General features: G+C 27.1%; 16 protein-coding genes across 16 annotated transcripts; 8 read left to right on the forward strand and 8 right to left on the reverse strand. All coding sequences in view use genetic code 6, as the record gives it.

Moving 5' to 3' along the window:
- Positions 1-6: 6 nt before the first annotated feature.
- SS50377_23248 (Ubiquitin carboxyl-terminal hydrolase domain-containing protein) lies at positions 7-2,913 on the reverse strand (the record flags this gene model as incomplete). The annotated part of the gene is made up of 1 exon (XM_067907113.1): positions 7-2,913. The coding sequence occupies one exon, from the start codon at positions 2,911-2,913 to the stop codon at positions 7-9; it is 2,907 nt and encodes a 968-aa protein (XP_067766381.1).
- Positions 2,914-2,956: 43 nt separating this feature from the next.
- SS50377_23249 (uncharacterized protein) lies at positions 2,957-3,409 on the forward strand (the record flags this gene model as incomplete). Its single annotated transcript, XM_067907114.1, has 1 exon — positions 2,957-3,409. The coding sequence occupies one exon, from the start codon at positions 2,957-2,959 to the stop codon at positions 3,407-3,409; it is 453 nt and encodes a 150-aa protein (XP_067766382.1).
- A 4-nt stretch (positions 3,410-3,413) lies between these two features.
- SS50377_23250 (Myb-like DNA-binding domain-containing protein) lies at positions 3,414-4,403 on the reverse strand (the record flags this gene model as incomplete). Its single annotated transcript, XM_067907115.1, has 1 exon — positions 3,414-4,403. One exon carries the CDS (start codon positions 4,401-4,403, stop codon positions 3,414-3,416), a length of 990 nt encoding a protein of 329 aa, XP_067766383.1.
- Positions 4,404-5,664: 1,261 nt separating this feature from the next.
- Positions 5,665-6,354, reverse strand: SS50377_23251 (uncharacterized protein; the record flags this gene model as incomplete). The annotated part of the gene is made up of 1 exon (XM_067907116.1): positions 5,665-6,354. The coding sequence occupies one exon, from the start codon at positions 6,352-6,354 to the stop codon at positions 5,665-5,667; it is 690 nt and encodes a 229-aa protein (XP_067766384.1).
- An 829-nt stretch (positions 6,355-7,183) lies between these two features.
- SS50377_23252 (Eukaryotic translation initiation factor 4A) lies at positions 7,184-8,248 on the reverse strand (the record flags this gene model as incomplete). The annotated part of the gene is made up of 1 exon (XM_067907117.1): positions 7,184-8,248. One exon carries the CDS (start codon positions 8,246-8,248, stop codon positions 7,184-7,186), a length of 1,065 nt encoding a protein of 354 aa, XP_067766385.1.
- A 48-nt stretch (positions 8,249-8,296) lies between these two features.
- SS50377_23253 (Transmembrane domain-containing protein) lies at positions 8,297-9,421 on the reverse strand (the record flags this gene model as incomplete). The annotated part of the gene is made up of 1 exon (XM_067907118.1): positions 8,297-9,421. One exon carries the CDS (start codon positions 9,419-9,421, stop codon positions 8,297-8,299), a length of 1,125 nt encoding a protein of 374 aa, XP_067766386.1.
- Positions 9,422-9,479: 58 nt separating this feature from the next.
- SS50377_23254 (putative zinc finger in N-recognin (UBR box) and ring finger domain-containing protein) lies at positions 9,480-12,629 on the reverse strand (the record flags this gene model as incomplete). The annotated part of the gene is made up of 1 exon (XM_067907119.1): positions 9,480-12,629. The coding sequence occupies one exon, from the start codon at positions 12,627-12,629 to the stop codon at positions 9,480-9,482; it is 3,150 nt and encodes a 1,049-aa protein (XP_067766387.1).
- Positions 12,630-12,691: 62 nt separating this feature from the next.
- SS50377_23255 (Ribosomal protein S24) lies at positions 12,692-13,127 on the reverse strand (the record flags this gene model as incomplete). Its single annotated transcript, XM_067907120.1, has 2 exons — positions 12,692-13,021; positions 13,065-13,127. The coding sequence occupies 2 exons, from the start codon at positions 13,125-13,127 to the stop codon at positions 12,692-12,694; spliced, it is 393 nt and encodes a 130-aa protein (XP_067766388.1).
- Positions 13,128-13,207: 80 nt separating this feature from the next.
- On the forward strand, positions 13,208-14,605 carry SS50377_23256 (uncharacterized protein; the record flags this gene model as incomplete). Its single annotated transcript, XM_067907121.1, has 1 exon — positions 13,208-14,605. One exon carries the CDS (start codon positions 13,208-13,210, stop codon positions 14,603-14,605), a length of 1,398 nt encoding a protein of 465 aa, XP_067766389.1.
- Positions 14,606-15,129: 524 nt separating this feature from the next.
- On the forward strand, positions 15,130-15,339 carry SS50377_23257 (Cysteine-rich protein; the record flags this gene model as incomplete). Its single annotated transcript, XM_067907122.1, has 1 exon — positions 15,130-15,339. One exon carries the CDS (start codon positions 15,130-15,132, stop codon positions 15,337-15,339), a length of 210 nt encoding a protein of 69 aa, XP_067766390.1.
- A 35-nt stretch (positions 15,340-15,374) lies between these two features.
- On the forward strand, positions 15,375-15,692 carry SS50377_23258 (DNA-directed RNA polymerase subunit; the record flags this gene model as incomplete). Its single annotated transcript, XM_067907123.1, has 1 exon — positions 15,375-15,692. The coding sequence occupies one exon, from the start codon at positions 15,375-15,377 to the stop codon at positions 15,690-15,692; it is 318 nt and encodes a 105-aa protein (XP_067766391.1).
- A 74-nt stretch (positions 15,693-15,766) lies between these two features.
- On the forward strand, positions 15,767-18,160 carry SS50377_23259 (Kinesin-associated protein; the record flags this gene model as incomplete). Its single annotated transcript, XM_067907124.1, has 1 exon — positions 15,767-18,160. The coding sequence occupies one exon, from the start codon at positions 15,767-15,769 to the stop codon at positions 18,158-18,160; it is 2,394 nt and encodes a 797-aa protein (XP_067766392.1).
- Positions 18,161-18,197: 37 nt separating this feature from the next.
- Positions 18,198-18,617, forward strand: SS50377_23260 (Transmembrane domain-containing protein; the record flags this gene model as incomplete). Its single annotated transcript, XM_067907125.1, has 1 exon — positions 18,198-18,617. The coding sequence occupies one exon, from the start codon at positions 18,198-18,200 to the stop codon at positions 18,615-18,617; it is 420 nt and encodes a 139-aa protein (XP_067766393.1).
- A 66-nt stretch (positions 18,618-18,683) lies between these two features.
- SS50377_23261 (uncharacterized protein) lies at positions 18,684-19,544 on the forward strand (the record flags this gene model as incomplete). The annotated part of the gene is made up of 1 exon (XM_067907126.1): positions 18,684-19,544. One exon carries the CDS (start codon positions 18,684-18,686, stop codon positions 19,542-19,544), a length of 861 nt encoding a protein of 286 aa, XP_067766394.1.
- Positions 19,545-20,369: 825 nt separating this feature from the next.
- SS50377_23262 (uncharacterized protein) lies at positions 20,370-20,537 on the forward strand (the record flags this gene model as incomplete). The annotated part of the gene is made up of 1 exon (XM_067907127.1): positions 20,370-20,537. The coding sequence occupies one exon, from the start codon at positions 20,370-20,372 to the stop codon at positions 20,535-20,537; it is 168 nt and encodes a 55-aa protein (XP_067766395.1).
- Positions 20,538-20,621: 84 nt separating this feature from the next.
- Positions 20,622-24,749, reverse strand: SS50377_23263 (uncharacterized protein; the record flags this gene model as incomplete). Its single annotated transcript, XM_067907128.1, has 1 exon — positions 20,622-24,749. The coding sequence occupies one exon, from the start codon at positions 24,747-24,749 to the stop codon at positions 20,622-20,624; it is 4,128 nt and encodes a 1,375-aa protein (XP_067766396.1).
- Positions 24,750-24,753: the final 4 nt, after the last annotated feature.

The raw sequence follows: 24,753 nt of genomic DNA on the forward strand, positions 1-24,753 counted from the left end.
ATATACTCATTATATATCTGGTATAATTTTGTTAATTTTATGATTAACAAACGGTAAGCCATTATACTAAAGAAGTTGAAATTAGCTTGATATAGGTTCAAGATATATATTTTATTTTGGATTTTTATATAACGCTAACAAACTATTCTTGATTTCTGGATTCGTAATAATAAGATTAAATTTCGCGATTTGTAATAATATTTACTTCTCAATATCAATTTCATTATTGATAATTAAATGGTGTGTTTAATATTGTAATCTATCATTAACTATTATACCTCTTTATATAATTTTAAAATTTTATTAGGAAAAAATTTCTAGACGAAAAATAGTTTTTTAATCAAGTGGGTATCCACGTAATTATGAAATAAGAGTATTTGGTGTTTATTCACTATTTATAGTATTAATATAAAATCCATTAACTGCTTCTACTGCTAGTATGAGATAATTTTTTTAACTAAACATTGTATCTAACACATTGATTAAATGTATAAGTTGTATTTAAACATATTTCATTAAGTCTGAAATATTAATTTAACCTATACCTTACTAAAACCAACAGATTAAGTCTACAAGTGGAAATCCAAAAACAGAAACAATTGTTCTAACTGGTCTTAATTACTATAATAGTTTTTTATCAATAATTGGTATTCGATAATAAATTAATATGTCTTTATATCGGTCTTCAACTTCTTTAGTTTTAATTATTTGATCCATATTTTTTGGTTAAAAAATTTAAAGAAAAGAATGATTCGTTTACACTGATAATTAGCTTATAGATTAACGCGAATAATTAATTATATTTTAAATAGAATCTTCTAAAATAGAATCTGATAAAGTTTAAATAGAATTTATATATTGCTTACCATCAATTCTCATATTTGAATAAAGGAGAATATCTTTATAAGGTAAGAATATCTGATAAGTATTAAAAACATCTAAACTATCCAAATATACAATTAACAATTATGATAGCGATTAAAAGCTATCAGTTTTTCTAACTTTAATATTAAATATAGGTAATTTTACTTAAGATTACTTGATAAAATATTATTAACGTTGTGATATTTACTAATCACCTAAAGAAGAATACAAAGACCTAAGTGATTTTCTTTACAATTTTAACTAAAGGTTAAAATCTGTTAAAGGAGCAAATGTTAAATTAACATACAGTTACTCTAAATTATTAAGCTATGTTATGCTATTAACATAATGAATATAATTTATTTCATATTAGGTTACAATATTTACTTCTTAAACACTATCAAGATCTTACTTTGACTCTGCAACTATAATCTACTAGTGATAAGAACTAATTTCATTATATGGCTTTAATTTTCCATCATAATAGAAATAAAAATTCATTTAGCACTATTTTTTATTATTAAAAAATTAAATAAACTAATATGAACTATTAAAAAATCCTACATATTTAATAAGATCATTGTTGCTCATTCCAGGTTAAAATATCCTAAAAATATTATCTGAGCAATTTTCAGTCATAATAATTGTTATTTCTTATCCCTAGTTAATTAAACTAATTGGGTAATGTCTGCTGAATAATGATGGAACTTGAAATATTTGTTAATTATTTATTACAATGATAAAAGTTTTCTATTCGAGAGAAGTATTCAAAGACTATTACTTATTGATAGTAATATAAGTTCCTGGGTATTTGATAATATTACAAAAATTTATAGACTCATCTTACAAAATATGTATTCGTAACATATTATTTTTATTTGACATCTTTAATTACTCCTTTATCTTATTTATATTATTATAATTTAAATTTGTACACTATTTAGTGTTAATTGATTGATTTTAATATAAAAACAATACTGGAGTTTCTAATTTTTAATTCCCTAATAGTAAAATGTTTTATTCATCAATTAACTTTACTATATTGTCATTAATCAAATGCCATTATTTACTACTTTAAATATAAACTTAATAATGACCACTTGTAGCAGTACCAATATGAGTTATTATTGCCATTAAATTATAATTACAATTATTTATTTTCATTTCCATATCAAAGATTAAGCAATCATTATTTTTGTACATTTGCTATTAATCTATATTATAATAAGCTCTTTGTGGTGTTATCATTAAAAGTTCATTTGTTTTAACATAATCATGTTCTTTTATTAATGATTATACTGCTTATTATAAACTCTATGTCGGGTTTATATTAGTTCGCATAAAATTATCAATATCATCAGAACAATTATTTTTAACAAACTATATCTAAAATTATAATAATTCGAGGTTATCTAATTAATGAAATACGTATCCCATTAGTAAATAGAAAAACTCTGTTATATCTTGCTATTATCCATCTAATTATAATTGGCTAATAATTTAACTTGTGTTAATTTTAAAATTTTAATTAATTTACTAAAGTTCCAAATATTCTGTATATTGGAGATATATTTACAATAATAACTCCGATGTTTTATTTTTTTATTCAAAAAAAATATGAAACTCGTCAAAGTTAAATAATAATTATAAAATACAATTGAAGTAACAAAAATTAGACTTATTATAAAGACCTACTGGGACTTTTTAGCAATAAAATGGTTGTAATTAAAACTAGATAAGTTTTTGCTGCTTAAATAATAATTAAACATTTGATGCTAAGATAGCTTGCTTTTAATGGGCATAAATTTTCCTAACAAGATGTTCTTCCTAAAAATCTACCGAAAATTAAGAAATTTGAAAATAATTTATTTACAAACTAAGCGGAATAAAACTAATATAAATTTACTAATTTATAATAAGAACCTAAAATATAATACAACTAGAAATTTCAACTTCTGGTGAGTATATAGTATAAGTTGGGTCAATGTCAATATTCCAATTAATAGTAAAGCTATCATTTTAATTTTTAATAAATTAACATTAATTCATTCCTACTTTATATTAGTTTTATATATTATATTATATAGTGAAAATGGACTAAGATATAGCGATAATTACTAGTCATTTATAGAAATAGTATAACCTTTAAGAATCACATGCGGGATAAATATTAATGGATTTTACGAAGTCAAAATAAACTCATTCAGAACAAATACGCTAATTCTATGAAACAAATCCACATATTCCTTTAGAGACATCTTTGTCTTATATTTCCTCAAAAATATTATCATTTATTGATCATATTCAGACTTAAATTTAGTAATTATTTGCCTCTAAAGACCCAGATATAACTATTCTCTTAAAGAAACAAGGTAAAAATGTTTTAACTAAACTTTTAGCTACGGGCGAGGCAACACTTTTATAGTATTAAAAAATTTCACTAGAAACAGATTTTGATTTACTATAAAGGATTATATTAGATCTTTTCATTAAAAACCTAGAATTGTAAGATCTATCAATTTTGTCTAACTTTGTGAGAAATTGATATTTCACTATCTCCAAATAAATGAATTAAACACGTTTTGGGCTAATATCAATGCACCAGTATATTCTGCTGGAATTTCTAGAGACATTGCCACTAATATTACATTTTAAGCTGGAGAGTCTTATAATTAATTACAGGCTAAGTTATATAGAAATGCGGCATTTAGGCACTAAAATATTGCATTATCTGTATTCGATGAGTTATTCATAAACCAGGCAATTATAAGCTCTAAATAAGGAATTAACTAATCTGGATTATAGTAAATCATTTATTTCTTTGGATGTTTGCCGTCTATTTTATAGTCATTAACGTTAAGCATAACCTCAAAATCTTCTTCGAGATCAGATTCAATCCCATGAAATGCACTAGAAACACATTGAATTTATTTGGCATTTAATTCCTAAAAATTATTAAAATTTACAGTCAGCTATCCGTTAAAATAAGTTAAAATTTAGTTAATACCAATTCTTAGCAAAGTTAAAGGTATTACTGAATTAGTACGCCTACCAAATGATCCTGCAAAGTAATATCCTTTTTCTATCATACAAATCTTTGGCAATAATATTAAAAAAATATCTTCCTAATTTTCTGGAATTGGGCCTATTTACTATAGACCTTCAATTGGTCTAAAAGTAGATATCATTGCTTAACATGTTTGATCGTATGCTTCAGCTTTTAATGAATCTAGTTTCAAAAAATATTTTTAAGAGTGTGAATGAACTTAAACAGCGGATCTGGTCTCTATTTAAGTTGCTATTTCTTTAGCTTTTTAACGCCCAAGAATTCTAGCTGCCTATACGAAACGTCTATGTTCATCAATTGACCATGCTGATCGCTTGATTGTTGATGCTGTTGAAGCATCATTCTATGTATTAGTAGCCTGCTATACTTGTTATAAAATATATTCAAACTACTCAACACGACTTGTAAGTTCAGCTATAATTGCATTTAAGCGTTCTATCTCTAGTCTATAAGTAATAGTTTCGTCTTACATTATTTATAAATGATTTATTATGAAATGTTATTTAAATACAAATTATCTATTTTATAGATAAAGAATTTCATATGTTATATATTAATAAATATCACTCATAGAAAAATGTAAAATCTATAGCGTATTCATTATAAGCGATCATATGAGTAAATGCTTATATAATTGCCAATCTGCAATTAGTAGTTAATATTATAGGTAAAAAATCATTTAAAGGATATATTTGATCTTCTTTTGTAGCCAATATTAGATAATTAGAAACTTTAGTATAATTTAAACTTTTTGGGATAATATCTTACTTAAAATTCTATTTTATTGAATTTTTCGTGTCCATAAGAAATAATATAACTTTCTTTGTAACTTTTAATGAACAGTTAACTAACTTAGGACTCATTGTCAATTTTAATATTAGTTTTATCTTAGTGTAGTACCATTTAATATAAATATTCTAACGAAATTATCAATTCAGATTTACTCAATCTATTGCATAGTAAATAAAATAATTTTCAGTTTGATGCATTGTAAGCATATTGCAAGTTGTTGTTTAATTTACTAAATGATTTTAAATAGATTGAGAATATTGCATTTTAATTTTTGCAGTAAAATTATGAAAATACAAGATTAGCAAGTCTGTATTCTTGGGCATTATATATTTTTTCTAAAAGTTATAGTTACGAGTACCATGAAGGGTTATTCAAACTTATTTCTAAGTTTTTATAGAAAAATTCAATTCGATTTCAAATTTCATTTAGTTTAAGCATACCTAGATAAGATAAAGTTATTAGCTTTATTTCATCTACTTTTATTAATATTGTTAAATAATACGGTGCTTAGATATTTAGTATATATTAATTATTACCATTAATTTATAAATTTTTGTATTTTAAGTAAATATAAGTGTAGACAATAGTACTTATCAGTAATATTGTAATAGAGTATGAAAAGTTAAATATACACGAGCTATAATAATATCTTTCGGAATTAATTTTAACAAGAAATTATGACTTAACTATTAATGCATTAAATTTAATTAAAGTATCATTAGAGTATGATATCCCAATTAATTTATTTGAATTCCTCTTTGACCAGCTAAATTTTATTACAAAAGAGGATTAATTAGATTGTATTTTAAGTATATTTGAGTATTCTAGCATCTAACTAAATAAATAATAAGTATAAGATACTGTTTATAGTCTTAAAAAAAAATTTACAAGCTTATAAAATAAGATTGAAAAGTTCTATAAACAAAGCAAACAATAATGAATCAATTTTCTTCCACTTCATCATCACCAAACTACCCTCCGATCAAATTAGCTACCACTAATGCTGCGATTTTTCTGTCAGAATCTTAGCACGTTTTTAACATTCCTTATAACCCCTCAATAAGAATAAATGCATTGGCAAAATCTTCCATATTGTCATTTTCTTAATTTTTAAGATAAGACTAAACCTTTATTACTTCAAATTTAATAGTTTCATTTTAAATTTATTGAATTAAATTATCAATATCCATTGCTTCATTTTATTCCTAATCTAATTTTATAACTGATTTCTTAAGATTCGAATTTTCTAATTTAGAAAAATAGGGCCAAGCAGTTTGCATAATAAGTTCTGCCAACTCATCAAAATCTAAAACATAATCAAATATATTATCATTGAAATCATAACAACCGTCTTCTCCACTCTTTACCAATGCAGCAACAAATTATAAAGATTCTGAGTCAGATATCTTAAAATCCTCTGTTGGTTTTTAAAGGAAAATACATGCCTAAAATTTCAATGCTTCTAATGAACTAGCTACTTAAAAATTTAAATTAGTTTCGAAGTATTTATTTTTAACAGTTATTGTTGACAAATTTGATTCAATATAATAATTTCCAAATTTAAACCCGCTAATTAGCTATTGAGTAAACTTTTACAATTCTTTACAACCAATAACTGCCACTTAATTCATTAATTAATAACTAATCTAATATAAATAATATTTATAAATATTATTTTTAATTATAGTAATAATGCCATAATGTAAAAAAATTAGAATTATTAACTTCACTGCTTTTGATGATTTGCAATAAGTCCTTATTAGTTATAAAAATGACATTTAATAACATTAATTTGGTATATAATCAGATAATACACCGTTTTGTGATGTGCAGTTTTATTATTCAGGATAATTAAAGGCATTTGCCACTAGTTAACAGATATTTGATTTTTATCCTATAATTTTTAAAAATGAAGTGCTACCTTATAAATTATATCCACTATATACCACTTGTTAAATAAAAAGATTAGAGTTTAAGTTAGTTTTTCCCTCAATTACGTGCATAAGATAAGTATCAAAATCTGCTTATATAGTAGAACTTACAAACTGTGAAGACGCAAATATTATAGCGTAAAATTCATTCGGAAAATTTAGGCCAGCCGATTTTATTTATACATATAAATTTGTAGATTCTTTTTCTTGGAATTCAATTATTCTAGAAAAGCGTGGATTATGTATTAAAGGTCTCACGTTTGATAGATTATATTAAGTATTAGGGTCTAGAAATATATCTGAAATTTATTTTTACAAGATAATATAAGATGGTGATTTGGATAATCTACAATAATGTCTACTAAATTCATACTAGAATATAAACGAAGTTGAAATTATTATATTAGATAATCCATTAAAAGAATTATTATAAAAAGAATAGATATAACTTGATAAAGATAAGATATTAAATTATGAAACGTTTAGTATAATTACTGGATTCAATAAAGAAATATGTCTATTTAATTTTTCAGATTTCACTATGTTATAATGATAGTTTAGAATAAAAATCTTACAATATTGACATTTCTTCATCAGATTAACATATACCAACTACTTTTCCTTAACGTCCAAATCTACCAGAACGCCCAGATCTATGTTCAAAAGATTCTATCTCTTAAGGGATGTCATAATGAACCACTAATGTTACTTAGCGAACATCCATGCCTCTTCCAAACACATCAGTTGTCACTAATACACGAAATTCTCCATTATAAAACTATTACACAGTATTTGTTCTGATTTCCTAATTAATAGATGAATGTAAAGGTTATGATTTAAATTTTTACTTTTATAAAAATGTAGATACAATATTGACTGCTTTTTTTGTATTACAAAAGACTATAGCCTAAACAAATAAAAATGATGATAACACAGATGAAACAATTGAATTTTTAATATCTTCTTATACCTATACATAATAATGATTATTATTTGCTTTCTAATTTAATTTGTTTTGAATAAATATTTTTTAATCAATTTTAAAGAGTTGGTTAATTAGATCTAAATTTTTGACTGAAAAAGTAGCTGAAAATAATCCAACCTATTTATCCTTACATAACTGACTAATTTATTAAATTTAATCAAAATTCTCAGTTAACATTTAATCAACCTCATCAAAAATAACTACCTTAACTGTTTTTGGGTCAAAAATTTTATTAAATTTATCCAAAGTTGTACATATAAGCTAGTACTTACTTTTTCTAAAATTAAACAAGTCAACTTAAGATATTACTTATTGGCATTTTAAATCCGTTAATATTTAAGCTACCCTATAAGTTTAATTTGAAAGTTCCCGTGTAGGAGAAACTATAATTATTTATAAATTTGCAGAATTTATATTAATGGATAAATATCCACCAATAATAAAAGCTGCAGTTTTTCCAGTTCCTGGCGAAGCCTATACCAAAACCGATTTCTTCTCTCTCATGACAGGTATAGTATTTTATTATGGTATACTCGGTGTTTAATAACCATATAGATAAGTATTTTTAGCAATAATATAAGGAAGCTCTTCAAAATTATTTAATGTCATTAAAGCGAAAAATAAACAATATATATTACAATTAAATATAATAAAATTTCACTTTTACTTGATAAGGTGCTTAATTTTGTTTAAGTGACTATGTATTTTTTATTTGTTTTTTATTTCTTCTAAAGCTTTATCCGCTATCTTAGCCTCATATTGTTTCTTCTTCCAAATAAAAACAACTGAGATAAAAATAAAAAGTGCTAAACTTGTACCAAATATAAAAAGCTATAATAATAAACCATATAGCTAACTCTAGTGGCGCAAACATAATCTAGGAAGTTCGTGAATTAAGTTGCTTTTCACTAATGGTTTTAATAGTAACCATGGAGTTTCTCTCCAAGAATTAATAGTATTAACAGGAACATACCAGCAATCATCGTTTATTTCAAAAACATCTAATGTTAACTCTAATACAAAATCTAAATAGATAGTTTCTATTGATCTTTCAAATAACATATAAACTTTATATGTACATGCTGTATCGGAAGTACATTAAAAAAGAGTATTAAATTAAGATGATGTATTCTAAATAAGTTAAATTATAGGTATACATAATGATTATCTCGAAGACTATTATGATTCATTTTCATCATCATGCTTTTTAGATCCTGAAAAATCTCTCTCTATACAAAATTTATCTGTTAGTAAAAGTTCTTATACTTTATCAAAATTTATAGTAATCGATGATTTTTTAGGAGAAGATTTCGCAGGAATGGTAAATTTAGTAGCAGAAATACCATTTTAATTTGTGTACGAAAAAGAATATTTTTAAGTAATTGATGAAATCGGTAAAGGTTCTGACGAACAACGATATAAATCATATCTTAAATCATGCCAATGCCAATATTCATCTAATGTAGCGGAAATTGTCTCTTGTTAGATTGGTGTAAAATAACTACGAAGATCAGTCTTAAAATCATTTACAAGTAATATCTATGGAATGTAAACAGATTAATCTATTTTTTATACAAATATTTTTGAAGTAGAAACTGCTAAAAATAAGATAAAGATGAAAAATAATGACAAAAAAGTAATACTTTATGAAAAAAACTATCCTACAATTGTATTCTATTTCGCCGTTAATACGGCATCATCTATTTATTTCTTTTCTGACTCTGTAAGAACCCTTGTCTATGCTGCTTAATCTGAATTTGTAATCTATTCTGTAGAAGACATTATAATTTATGATAAAATGTAGTTTACCTAAAATATCATATATTAATATAAAATAAATTCACTCATTAAACTCATTTTCATCTTATAACGGAAAGACCTCAAATTCATCCATTTTTAATATACCTAAAAGAAACAAGGAGTTAATAATAGGTTCGAATTAGTCGTATGCATCAAGTTTAAAGTCAGTTACATATATTTCTAACTACGATTTAGTAAATTAATAAAATAATTTTGAATAAAAAAGTATAGTTAAATGTTCTATACCTTCTTCAAATAGTTTCTTCTCAAAAGTAAAAATAGTATTAGAAATTCTACCGAAGGAATCTTTAAAAGGAGATGGATAAACTAATAATGGATTTATTAGTATATCTAAAGTTTATAAGCAGAAAAATCCTAGGCTTTATCCGCAATGACAAGATAAAGATAAATTATAATTAATATTTATACAAGTACTATGAAAATATTTTTTACAATGTAAGCACTAATATACATTTTATGATTCATTTATTTATATTTTACAATTTTAGCAAGTAACTCCTGTATTTAGAATTTTTAAATAATTAAAGGTGCTATTTTCAAAAAATTCTTAGAATCTAAATACTTTTTATTATTCAAAGGTGTATTAATACGGTACAGTAAGTAAATTTTTCAATTAATCCAACCGTGTTTAAATTTTTTATTAATTAATTTTACTAAAAATAACACTAGATAATTAATAGAGAATACCTATCTGTTATTTAATACATGTGCTAATATCATCATTATCATTGTTATATATGTGAGTAAATTATTGCTAACAAAGAGGACAGTTAAGCAAAGTATTTTCCTAACTAAGTTGTATAATACAGCTCTTATGGAATAAATGTCCACATGAAAATATTTATCCTAAGTTATAATTAAAATAAACTGGCGCCTAATCTAACAGTTAACTATTTTCAGGTTCATGACAGATAGAACAGATAGGTGTTTAACATTACTATTAATGAGTATTTTATGATTGTAAATTAGATATGACTAAAATATTACCATTTTGGGTACTAATTAAATTGTTCTTAAAATTTTAATATCTATCAAATATATTAATTTTTTTAATAACTTTTGTTTCAGCCTATATAGTTTGTAAAAATAAATACTAATTTAGAAAAAGTGTCTAATTCTTAATACTAATATCTTATGAACTAAGTAATCTGTAAATACAAATTTAAATAGTAAATGAGGATTCATTCTACAAATTTTCCTATAAAAAATTAATTACTTTTTATTCATAAAGAAACTATAATTTTGAATTAATCTTTTAACCAAAGCTTGGCAAATTAATGGTCTATTGATTACTGATTCTTTATTCTATAAATTAATCAAAATGACTCCATTACAAAGACAGTTCAATGTATTAGTCTGATGTAAGAGTTGCTATATCTGACTTTAGTAATTACTTAGAAAATGTATTTAATTCTTTATATATCTGTAAAGCTTTAGATGGGTATAGTTATGTAGCGTTTAAAAATTGTTCAAATTCATATTCATCTAGCTTGAGATTATTTTTGGTGTTAATCATATATTAATAAAAATTTTATTCATTAATATTAGGCTGAAATGCTATGATATGTAAATACTAAATTAATATACTGATGTTTTAAAAGAATATTGATAAAAATGCGTATGGATCAGAATGAAAATTTAGTAATTATTAAACTACGAATACTTGTTCAAAAATAATAATGTTGATTTAAATAATATTTTCTTATTATGTAACTATATCCTATAATTCCAATAAGTTTTGCTTTTCACATTCCCCTGCATAAATTCTAAGCCTTTAACAGTGGTAATTAACAATATCATATAATAATAATTCCACTAGTTAATCAACAGAATATTATATTTCCCATCTTTGTATTAGCGCATTTAAACTAATATTAGAAAAATAACATATTTATGCTACTATAAAAGAAACTAAATAATTTCCCACTAATTAAAATTAGTGCAAATCAGTTATTTTTAAAAATTGTAAATTAATTAATGGTAATACGGCATCTTTAAATTTATCAATGTCAAAGTTTTAATCACATTATTTCTAAAAATTATTTAATAGTAAGTCATCTAAAGATAAAGTATCTTTTAAGTAAACACGATTGATGTATCTAGATAATTAAAAAATAATTAGAATGTACGCATTTGAAAAATTATACCAATTATTGATAAAAATATTACTATTATCATACTTATTTGTTAATGATAGGCTGAACTTCTAGCCTAAGAGTTTATGCAATCTAGTCAATATTTCTAAAAACTTAATTTGTCCATTAACTAAAGAATAATCCGACTAAATTCTTTAAAAAAATGAAAACAATTAAAAGCCATCAAACTATTATAAGATAAACTTAGCTAAGTCCTCTTGGTTTAAATTAATACTAATACAATCATAAATACATTAAAGTATAGATATTAATGAATCTTAATCTTTTGCATTGTATAGTGCTCTAGGTTCATTCAAAACTTATATCATAGCCTCAAATACAGCTTCATTTTTGCAGTCTATTAACATATCAGTTTAATATTTAATAATTTACATTGTATGAACTCTAAAATGGTAACTATTTAATAATATTCCGCCGTAAATTTTCTTTTCTTCATCTGTAATAAGTTATTTTTTCATAAATTAGTAATAATATGATAATGAAGCTTCGTCTTATGATATATTATAATCTATATTACCCATTACATACATATTATAAATATCTTTAATTGTAATATTACATGCGTTAAAAATAACTACTATAGCCAATCCATCAAATAAAAACTAATTTTCAGGTATTTCAAAAATAAGTGTGTTATTAGTAAGCTTTTCAATTAAATCATAAGAGTGAATAATAATTTAATAGAACTATTCATATGATAATTGAATATCTTTTTATTTTGAATGCTTTTAACAAAATCCAGATGATGAAATTGCGGTATCATCTCCACAATCACATTATCCAATACTAGAGTTTTTACTATACCAATAATGATTATTATGATTTGAATCGAAAAAGCATTATCCACAATAAACTGATGTCGTATCATTTGAGCATGTATGACATGTGAAAGCAATATTATTCTATTAAATAGAATTAGAACAAGTTTTTAAAGGAAATTTTGGCAATAGATTTATAAACTGAATTAGTTATTTATGTCGTATTGACTAATTAATAGAAAAATGAGCAAGCATTCTTGAGGAGTGAAAAATTCTTATATAATAATATTTTAAAATATTTATATATAGGTTGTTAATCATTTCTTGGTCATCTGGAGCTTAGCTTTCTCTTGTCCGCGCTTAGTAGCAAGTTTGTTCTTGAAATTCTTGAGCATCTTACGAGAAACGGGCTTCTTCTTTTCAATGAGACCACTACGGACAAGTCTGTGCTTAGGCTCAAATTTCTTGGCAGCATCAGCAGATTCGTAAACGTTAACGTGGGTCTTGGTAAAACTACCACCAAAAGAAGTGTGAGTATCTTTTAATATAATGGTAGAGATATCCTTAACCTTTAACTTGTCAGCAACAATGGCTTTAAGGGCCTTGCTATCAGGGCAAGCTTTTCCAGTATGGAAAACTTTAACCATCTAGTTTGTTAGTATAAGTTATTTTTTAATTGTTAAAACATACTATTTATTGGCGCTTGAGAATAGGGTTGTTGATAGGAGTAGAGAATACCACGGAGCCGGACATTCACGAGGAGTGGAAATAATTATTTTTATTCAAATTGTTAATTTAATTTATTATTTAACTAATCATAGAATGTATAATTTATGGAGCCGAAGTTGCTATCATATAAACCATTAACCTAAACAATTTTACATTCTGATACAGAAATGAATTCACTTAAATAATAGCTTAAAAAGTAAATACAGTAATTTGAAGAATTTTAAAAAGAGAAAGATATTATGGAATAGTCATTTAAATAAAAAGAATTACTGCTATAAAGCCAATTTGAAAGCTAACAATAGTTATAATAATTCTCTAATAATTCACTCAAATTATCAAACTTTATGCTCAAGGCAATTTAGATTTCTTAAAAATAGATATATGATCTGTAAACAGATTTAAATTTAGCAAAGTAATAGATTTCATCATACTATCAGAAAGAGCGTTAAACAATGCTTTTTATCGCATAATTTAATCCAAGTATTATGGTTAAAAAAATACCTTATAAAAGTAGACTATAATCTGTTAAATTTGTTTTGATATTCTCAGTAAGAATTAAAAGACTAGGAAAGCTATTCAAAAATGTTACAATAAATAAATTAATATTGCCAGGTGCTAATCCAGATAAAGATCTTATTTAATTTAATGATTTTTTGAAAGTTAATTACATTGATAATATTTCTGCATTAAACAACATCATTATTACTCAAAAATAGCCTATATCTATTTACCTTAATTTCTAAAATGATAAAATATATATTTCTTTGTGTGAAATTTTAAATAAAATTAATTCTGAAAACTCAATTTTAAAGTCATAAACATCTGAATACCAATCATAAATTTAAATATTATAGGATAAGCTTCAGTAACTCCTTCTTGAGAATAACACATTAAAAATATAACTCAATGGCAAAAATAGTGTCGTAGAAATAAATTCATTAAAATAATTGGCAATTGAAAACTAGTTACTTCTGTAAAAATATGAATAAGAAAAACAAAGTAGAATTAAACTTTAAATAGAAAATTAAGAATTAGAAAAAGAAAATTAAGAATTTAAAGATGCTTTAGGTGGCATGTAAACCTATATTATTGAAAATAGTCAGAAATCAGTAAAGATTTCAGAGTTGTTGGACGAAATAAATAATCTAAAGTCAAAATTTGATGTTAAAAACGATTTTAATTTATTACCAAATAATTAATATCATAAAAATTAAGAGTAATAGCATCTTCATGAAATGTAGTTAAAAACAGGGTAAAAATTATTCAATAATAATTCGTCATCAATAAATAAAATTCGTAGTATTGAAGATTTTAACTTAGATTAATAAGAACATTAATAATAAAATGAAGATTTATTGATTTAAAATATGTATTCGAAGTATATTACTAATAATAATATGGCTAAAGGAATTTCAGCCAGAGTTAATCAACTTGAAGAAAGAGTTAAGCTTGTCAAAGACGCCCGATTAGGGGCAAAAATTTAAGATTTATTAGACTTCTGAATTAACTTATTTAACTTATTTAATATTTTTAAACTTAAAAACTTATAGTTTTCGATATATGTACCAATCTTCTTTACTACATAGTATCGAAAATGTAATTCATACATGATATACAAAATATACAGTTATACACAGTATTATTATATAAACCAGAATGTATCAACTTAAAAAATCGACAAATCTTTAAAGTAATAACCAATTACTCTATGATTATATATAACTAGTGTGTAGCTAGTGTCGTTATAAACTATTGATTTCTAAAATTTACATAAATAACTCTCATTGTTTCAAATATTAAAATACGTTTTGTTATGATTTTTTAGACATAACTACTATTTATAATTTTAGTATAACTATATATTTCTCTATATTAATTTAATATATTGATTAATTTTAGTGAAATATTATTTATGCCCATCTAAGTTTAACATATAATTAACTAGATTATGTTCACTGTGATTCCTTTCATTCAGATAATAAATATTTTACTATCTTTTAATCATAATTAATATAATACTTATAAAATGAGAATAATTTATATTGAAGACTATTGCGTTCATTGTGGAGCTTGCGTAAGAGCTTGTGAACCAGGTGCTATTGAATAAGATCCAATTACGAAATAAGTAAAGTTTGATAAAAAATATCTGTGTGTCAATTGTTGTTAATGCATTTATGCATGCCGGTTTAACTCTATGAAAATAGGTGATGCCTATGAGTTGCAGACAGATATATGAAAATTTTATGAATAAATTTCTTTTACCACTTTAAAATGCTCTTTTGCCCTACATGTTCATCAGTTTTACTAATAGATAAAGCAACCTCTACAAAGTTTGCATGCCCGCGATGCCCTTATATTTATTATGTGGATGGTTAGGCAACATTATAACTTTAAAATGAACCTTTACCAGTAAATCCAGTAATTACTGGAGAATAATTATAAGATGGAGCAAAAGTTAAAGAAGAGTGTCCTAACTGTAATCATGACATGGCATATTGTATTATGTTTTAAACTCGCAGTTCAGATGAACCGATGACAAGATTTTTCATGTGTTGCGATTGCAAAAATAGATGGAAAAATGATTAATGAATATTATATAAATTATTAAATATCATTAACATATAACTTTTTATTTATATAATATATCATCTGTAAATTTTAAAATGCCTAAACGAATCCTATCAAAAAAGATTGAACCAGCAGGTCTAGATGTTGATTTAGAAAAACGTATTTTATTGGTTAAATTCAAATAAACTATTAATTATTAATTAGATGATAATACAACAGAAGAAGATGCATCTTTTGGTGTCAAGTAAGTACCGCTAAATTTATTTAAAGAGGAAGATATTGATGAACTTGCCAGCGAGCTTATTAAGGTGAGTCCATTAATTGACCCATCTAAAAAGACTATGTTAAAAAAGTGTTTAAAATCATTATGTAATAATACATAATTAAATTCAATAGGCGATGCAAATATCAAGGATTTGGATAAATATATAGAAGGTTTATATGATGACCTACCTGTTAAATTAGATGTTACTAATAAAATTGCTTAACTAACACAGGATGAAAAAAATTTATAAAAGATTGCAAAAAACGACGTTTTATTATCTGCATTAGCGAGAACTTTAAGAGAAGATGGTATGAAAAATATTGGTCTTGGAACAAATATTACTTAAACATTTTTCGCATTATCTTTCTATGAAAGCTTCGGGTAAATATTATTAACCCATAAAGCCCCAGATTCATTGATTAAAATGATTGATTAGGAAAATAAAAGATATTCAGTTATTTATAAGGAGCTATCTGATGCCAAGAAATCACTTGGTGATGATCCTAAAAAGAAATCTGTTTATATTACAGAATATGAAAAATTTAAAATACTTATAACAACATAAGATAGATTATTATTTGTCGCACTTTCTACATTGATTAATCTTATTGAAACTGCTTCTAGTAAATCTGGATCAATGTAATTTTTTATGGGTGTTAATAAACTTGTACCAATGCTCGCATCCGTTATTAAAAGAAAGCCAATTAATGCTTAATTAGTAAATATAGTTGTTAATTTTTTAAAAATGGTTTCTCTTATGGATCATGGACCAGATCTTATTAAGAAAGCAAGTATTCTTTAGATTTTAATCAAATTAGTATAAGATGATAAAACTAACTCAGTTGAACCTGTGATCAAACTACTATACAATCTTACTTTTGACCCAGCACTTTTAACTGAAATGGCTAGTTTAGGCTTAGGCTCTGCTATTATCTAATAAATTTCTAATACTAAATAGTAAATTCTTGATAAATTTACATAAGACTATGATTAAAAGGATTCAGAAACCACCAAAATTGAAAAAATTGCTAAAAATCATTAAAATCATAATGAAGATTAAGATATGTAAAACTTTTAGTAGACATCCGAGCTTTATTCTAAAATAATTTATTAACTATTTGATGATAAAAACTCTGTGGATTAACTAAATCTTACAGATGTAGCTCTTGAATTAACCTCTTTAACATGCCTATTAAAAACTCCTCCATCTAATCTTGTTGCAACTTTAATAACCTTGACTTAACAAACAAAAATTGCTTCCAAAATTGCGCAATCTAACCTTTTAAATGCTCTTTCAGCCTAATTTGCAGCTACAAAGTAAGAAAACATCGCAAAAATATTTTCTAATGCTACAGCCTCAATTTCTTCGGAATCCAAGAAAGCAGATGCTGTTTTTGAATCAGTGAACCAAATTGCTGAAATCGCGCTAGAAACAAACAATGAAGCACTGCAAGACGAAGCACTGGCTATGATGGCAAATGTACCTGCAAAATCGATTAAGAAATCGTAGGCTCAGCAGTTAACTAAATTAGCAATATTAAAATTAGAGCAAAATAGCTCTATTTAAGCAAAAATTAACGCTGTTTCTGTTATTGATAATTTGATGAAAAAATAGTCTCATTTGTAGTAAATTTCAGATGAAGGAAACCTCAAGTAGCTGCCAGATTTAATGATCAAAAACTTGATATTCAGCTAAAATGCAAGGGGGCAAAGCGTATTTGAAGCGAATATCAGTTAGTTTGGCCTTGAGTTTGAAATGATGGAGTATGACTACGCAATTAGTAGTTTATTATGCATTTTACGTGGGTGTACATATAAAGCGCTGAGGACAAAATATGTAAAGAAAGAAAACTTTTTAGAGCTCCTGGTTCGATTTTTGTATAATGTGAAACGGGGTTATACTGAAGAAAGTACATCTGAGGTTAGTGAAAAAACTGCAAGCAGAGTTGGTTCTGAAAACTCCACACCATTTGACAAAATGGGAAGCGTTAAAAAAACTATTCCTCCAAAACATATCCCATCTTCTGGAAAGAAGAAGTCTTAACTTATAATTTAAAGCAAACTTAGTAGTCCCGAAGAGCGCGCGGCACATATTTTAGAGATTTTAGCTGATTTATGCTTGGATATCATTATGTATACCGAAGAAAAATACACGGAAAAAATTAAAATGTTGAAGTGGTAAAGGTATAATTGGTAGTTTTTCAAGTAAAAACTTTACAAGTGAGAGAATTTACGAGGCTTTACGAACTATAAGAAAAATAATGTATACCTTATTTTTAGGTGCATAATGTCTATAAATTATAATTGGTGTGCCGTTATTTACACTAACACTCAGGTTTAAACCCAGTAATAGTTAGTGGTATATGGTTAATTTAGTACTAGGAATGATTTTGATCGCATCATGTCCTTTATATTATATTGCTTTGCATGAAAATCGATAAAATTATAGTAAATAAACACTTATTCTTAATGGTATTATAAAATTAGGCAGCGCCGTAACTTTTATTTTATTTTGGATATAGTATTTTTTATCGTTAAGTATTCTGGCCATTATTTTTAATATTTACTTAACCATCTAATAATTTTTGCGCTTTCTTATTAAAAATAATATTTACTTAATACATTAAAAGATATCTATTATGAAAATTGAATAAGACATAAAAGAGATAATTATAAAGTGAACGGTATAACAGTATTATTATACTATTTAATATACATTAGTAATCTTTTCACTTTCTTTTAAGAAAATGAATAGAATAGCGATCGTTACCAATGATGGTACACTAGCTTTATTTGAGTTCAATTTTCCAAATTTGATTTAAATTTTAGCAACATAGATTTCTTCTTCATCGTTATTTAATATTAAATTTCATGGCTAAAAGTTTGTGATATCTGATAAAAAAACAATATAGGTATATAATTAAAATAAGTAATAATATGAGTATCCTGTAGATGCAGTATCATCTTTAGCTTCTATCAATAATTTCCTAATTATTTCATCTCCAAGCTAAACATTTATTTATGATTAAGAGAATGCATTCACAACTACAGATTCTTCAATACTTGTTAGAATTATTTAAAATGTCCCAATTTTGGCTGATAATAAGAATTTCATGATATATTAACTTCCAGATAAAATTTTATCTAAAGTAAATTATTAAAAACACCTAGGAGAGTATTTAGTAGACTATGATCTTATTAACAATAACTTATTGGTTATTGGGCAGAGAAAAATTATCAAATTATCATCATAACAGGACGAAATTATATAAAGTTTTGTCTTAGAAAATGAAAAAATAATATGCTATTGCAAATTTAAAAACTTAATATATATAGGTTGTGAAAGTGGTAAAATAATTTAATTAAGCTTAGAATTACAAGTTTTAAGAAAGAGTGGAGTAAGCAACCAAAGAATTAAGTCTTTAAAATAATTTGGCGACTTTATAGTGTATGCAACTACTTCGGGTAAAATTGGTGTATTAAGTATTGACGAAGATGATACTATTTTAAGAATTAGCGAGATTGATATTAAAAGAAGAATTAATGACTTAGATATCTGTGGTGGATGTTATATTTAAGAAGAAGGTTGTGGTGAAGGGGAGGAGTGATAAATACAGCTTCAATTTAGTTTTGAATTAAAAGAACTTCATAATCCTTTAACTTCTCAACACAACAATGTTTTGTTTCCGACTTTAAATTTATAATCAATAGTTCTTACACAGAATAGAACTTAATAGCAATAAGATTTACTACTGTGCAAACATGTGTAGATATAAATATATAAATTATACTCAAAATTAAAAATACTATAAAATATATAAATTGAATATAACCCTTATTTTTTAATTCTAAAGACCGTCACTTCATATCTCGCGTTCAGTCGGTTCAAAGCATTGCTGCAGTAGCTACCAGTGTCCCCTTCTCATATTTTCGTGTTCAACTGGTCTTTTGCGAGTCACGGCGACTTTACGCTGCCTCCCAATGTTGCGCGAGCACTGACCTCGGCTAACCTCTTGCAGGAGGTGGTGCGGACTCATCACCCTAACACAAGGCTCGTGTTGGGACCCATAGGCGATGTATGCGTTACCGATACTAGAGTATTTCCCCAGGTGCCCAACGATGAGCTGTAGGCTCTTTTCCCGTACGATATCATACAGGATCCGACTGTCTTCAGCTATGGAAAGAGCCGTATTTTGATCCATGGTGTCCAGATCACGCAGCAGGTCAGATGCAGCGCTCAAAATGAGCGGCTGGAATCCACTGTCAAGCTGGGCGCGTATGAGCAGGTTGATCAGGTTTCTGAATTCCCGGCTAACCAGACTGTTCACCCGGAGGACCGCAATATCATCGCTGAGTCGCTGCTGCAAACCATAATCGTACAACAGAATTGCACGCCGGCCCCTTCATCTAGCTTCCTGAAGCTCACGGACTCTATGTGCAACTTTCACTTCGATACACTAATTTTGATCTAGGAGGACCTGCAGCAGTACAACTGCCAGATTCACGGCAAGCGGTGCGCCGTAGTCCCAGATTTTGGAAAGGGAGCGTACTGCACTGTGGCAGGCTGCCACGGCGTGAGTAGCATCGCGTTCTACGAGTGACTGAACTTTTTTGGGGCATACATCAGCAGGGAACGCCGTTTGAAAATTCACATCACTAGGGGTCTAAGAATAGGAAATATAACCTCACTGGCCGTGGCCAAACTTGCTTCCCAGCAGCTTGACTCCCTTCTTGGCGCTCTCCTTCCCGGCAAGCTTCGGCATCAATCTTGCCAGGATCAGCTCAATGAAGCCAAACTTGCTGCCGAACCCGCGCACCTTCAGGGCTATAACGAACTCGCAGTACCTTGAGTCTGTCTCTGTAATCGCAGAGTTCTGGATCTTCTCCATGAGCACGGCCGAATCCTCCCAGGCCGTTCTAATTTCCAGCAAGGTTGTGTTGTACTGATCGAGTACCCCAAAATCTCCCTACTCTAGGGCATTGGCGACACTGTCGTTGAACTTTGTGATCTTCTGGTCACGCGAATCGCAGATGAACTGCCGCACGGCCTCCTTCAACTGTTACTGTAGCGACTCCAGCGCCTTCGGAAGAGTGGGAAGCAGCATATCCGCAAGTTCAATATTGCCCTGGATGGTCTATATTGGAAGGCTGACCCAGCTCTCGGGGTCTTTGAACTCGAACTCTGTCACGGACGGCCGCATGTCAATCTAGCGCGACACAATAATCCGAGAGTTGTCAAACACCAGAATCAGTTTGGTCAAGAAAGGCGATATGAGACTGTACTGTATTGTCGAAACAGGGTCTATCAGTACCTAGGAGCCATCGTTGACGAGCAGCACATAATACTCATTAACAAGCACCTGGGTGCAGAGACGCGCTACGAACGCCTGGTAGCCGCAACCACTGAGCAGTGCCTGGAGCAACATGGCGTGCTCGAAATAGTCTCCGCCGCACACGCTGAACACCTGGTCCAGGCTCATCCGAGTCTCCAGCTGGAAACTGCCTAGTTACTGTTCGGTGTAGTACCGGACTAGCGTATCCGGTATGAATGGCACGCTAGCCGCAAAGGCTATACAGTCGTCGATTTTCTTAATACTAAACTATAGTATCAGCTTCTACGTCTGTATCTCCGAGGGAAGGAGCTAATTTATGAACACCTGGTCACCTTTCAGGTTGTTCACGAACAAGGTAATACCCCGCTGCTCGTAGGACTACCTGATAGAATACTTTTTGAGGTACGCTCTTTTCTGCCGAGTGGTCATCTGCTGCATCAGCTCCTGTTCGTAGATACTCGATTCTGCGCTTAGCTACCCAGTTCGTGTCTAGATCTGCTCAATTCTCTGCATTTTTTGTCCAAACTCTGAGGGGAGCTACCCTGTATACTAGCTACTATCAAGGTTGCAGAAATAAACATCCCCCTTCTTGCTTTCCTACTACTGCGAAACAGGGGTGCGAGGTGGATCAAAGGTGAGAATTATTTGGATAGATGCTGTCTGCAGGTAGATTTCTCCTTCCACCGATTATTTTAAAAACAAGCTACGGAGAGGTATCGTCACTTGCGATTCTGCGATATATGAGTTATCGTTGGGGTTGTGCTCATAGAGGATAAGCTTGACAGCATATGGGAACGATGCGATAGCTTCATCTGATGCATCATATCCTAAAAACTCTTTCTCTTTAAATAATTTTGGCAGCGGTGCAGAAAATTCTAGTTTCTCGCTAAAAAATACTTCGTCATTTAAAGGTGACTAAAGTTCTGTTGATTATGCTTCGCATCCTGAACCTGTTAATTTTGCTGCTATTTAAAATAATGATGTAGTTATTGGAGTTTCATAAAGTTATAATCTGATAACACTTAAAGATACTTAAACAAACTCTCCTTCAACAATATTTTCGTGAATCTCATTTTCCAATAGATTATCTTATTTTTAGAACTATTTTAAATATAATGAATGTAATGTTCTACCTTTAGAACGTTATAGAATCTTAACAGGATATAATGATCGAGATTTCCATAAAAATGGTTATAATATGAATGGATTTATCCATTTTCCAGATGGCCATAAAATAACTAATTTTTCCTAAATGAAATCTGTCTAAAAATTTTAATAAATTTATTTCATTGCTGCTAAATATTACGAAAGAAACAATGGTTCATTTAAAGGAGCTTTCCATACATCATCATATTACAATCTTGTTTTTCTATTGACTTATGTTATACTTTAATGTAGCTATATTTTTTATTTTTACGATTTTTTACCTTCTATTATTGATAACTTGACTCCTGTTGCTAATTCTCCCAAATTAATAAAATTAGTTGGATCATATTTTTTGACTGCTGTTTTTTCTAAATTATAAAATTATGTAAGTTCCTATTTATATTTATTAAAGTCTCCTCCTTTATATTACGATTACCCTATTGGTGTCTGGATCTTACTATCAAGCTACTAAATATTTTCTAAGCTATAATTCATATTTGGGTCGAAGTTTTACTTTTTAAATGGTTAAACATTATCAGATTTTGAGTCCAAACTATTACATTATAAAAGATAACCAATAGAATAATTTAGTGAATCTGAAGAATAATCTAATATATTTTTATCCTCTCCGGACTTTAAAGGAACAATAACTTCCCCAGTATGAGACCCTATTTAAACTGAAATTCTAATTTTAGGTAGAACTTATGAAAATGGTTAGGTAATTTATATAGCTAATGGTTTAGCTAACTCTACTGATAGGTCTGCACCTAATCTAATAGTTTACCCAGAACTAGAAACTTTCATAGTTTTTATTAATCCTATTGTATTTGATTAAAGCACTTATGAATTTTTTAATAGTGAAACCTTAATTTATTGTTTATCTACCAGGTTACCTAAGCTTTAATCAATTGTTGATACTTTAAATTCGAACGGTAAGTTAAGTTCAGAAGTAAGTAATTGTTTCTCATAAAGTAATTGCGACTAACGTTATATATTAAAGATATCTTGACAATTATAATCATCATTACAACCATCATTTTCTTATTATTTTAGTATAAAATTCTATTATAACTTATCTATTGCTTGTATATATGCAAGGTTTTAAGCTAAATCTATTATTTGCAAAATTTCATCTTCGCTATTTGATTACTTTGTATCAATAGATTATATATTTATACCGATAGCAGTACCATTATCCCTTTATACGTATTGATTCAATAATTTTCTAACAGATCTATATCTTTTAACATTTTAAAAATCAATCTATAGTTTTTATAATGTTTCTTAAATGATTTCTACAAATTTCCTATTATCTAATACATTAATATTATTGTAAATACTGCTAAATAAATCTTCCAATGTTAAAAATTTTGTATCAATCTTATCAAGTTCACTAGATTAATTAAATTTTTCAAATAGTTTGATGCTATAGTTAATTATCGCTGAAACTGAAACTTAAGCATCTCCTTTAGAAATATTAACAGGTGATATAATTTCTCCATCTATATTAATGGCAGATACTAGTCTGCAAACATATAATCCCGTTTATAATGATTCAGCAATTAGATTTTATTTTTATATAAATAATCTTCCCAAAATAAGTGTTATATTTATGTTTTCTTAAGTTTGCTACTAATTCTACTATTTTTAAATAATAATATTATCTATTCTAGGTACCCAATTACCATACTCTCTCTTAAATATTTATCCTGCAAATAAATATTTTGGATAAACAGTAAATGGGGCACTATTTGGAATATAGTCAGTATTAAGTAATCGAGCAAATTACCTACAAGCATATCTTGGAATAATTTTCAGTTATCTAATACCTAGTATTGATTAAGTTAATTAATCTAAGAAAGTTTGTAAATTTAAAGATTAAAGTTTAAATAATAATTTACTAAATGGTTATCTAATAATGACTTATAAAGTTGCACTTACTTCTTGTTATAGGGTTTAAACTGGAGTTTATTATATTTAAATTAGTTACTAATATCCTGTTTAAAAAATTTAGTCAATTTAACCTAATAAAAAATTAGAAAATCTATTTTCAATAAGAATTAAAAATTCGTTGCTAATAAACGCACCACTTTTCTATCCTAACCAAAAAATTTCCGATAATTATCTATAATATATATCTGGAATTTGTGTATCAGATTCTAATGATTTGATATTCTATTGTAAAAATAATAAATTTTCGTAAACGATACTTAAAAATAAAATAGCATCCTATTTTTATTATTATAATGATTCATTTTCAAAATTAAGTGCTTTTAACTATGTAACCATTTGATGATTGGCTTAAATGGCTTCAGAAATATATTTTGATGCCATTAAT

The sequence above is a fragment of the Spironucleus salmonicida genome, chromosome 3 (assembly GCF_000497125.1).
Source record: "Spironucleus salmonicida strain ATCC 50377 chromosome 3, whole genome shotgun sequence".
Lineage (NCBI taxonomy): Eukaryota > Fornicata > Diplomonadida > Hexamitidae > Spironucleus > Spironucleus salmonicida.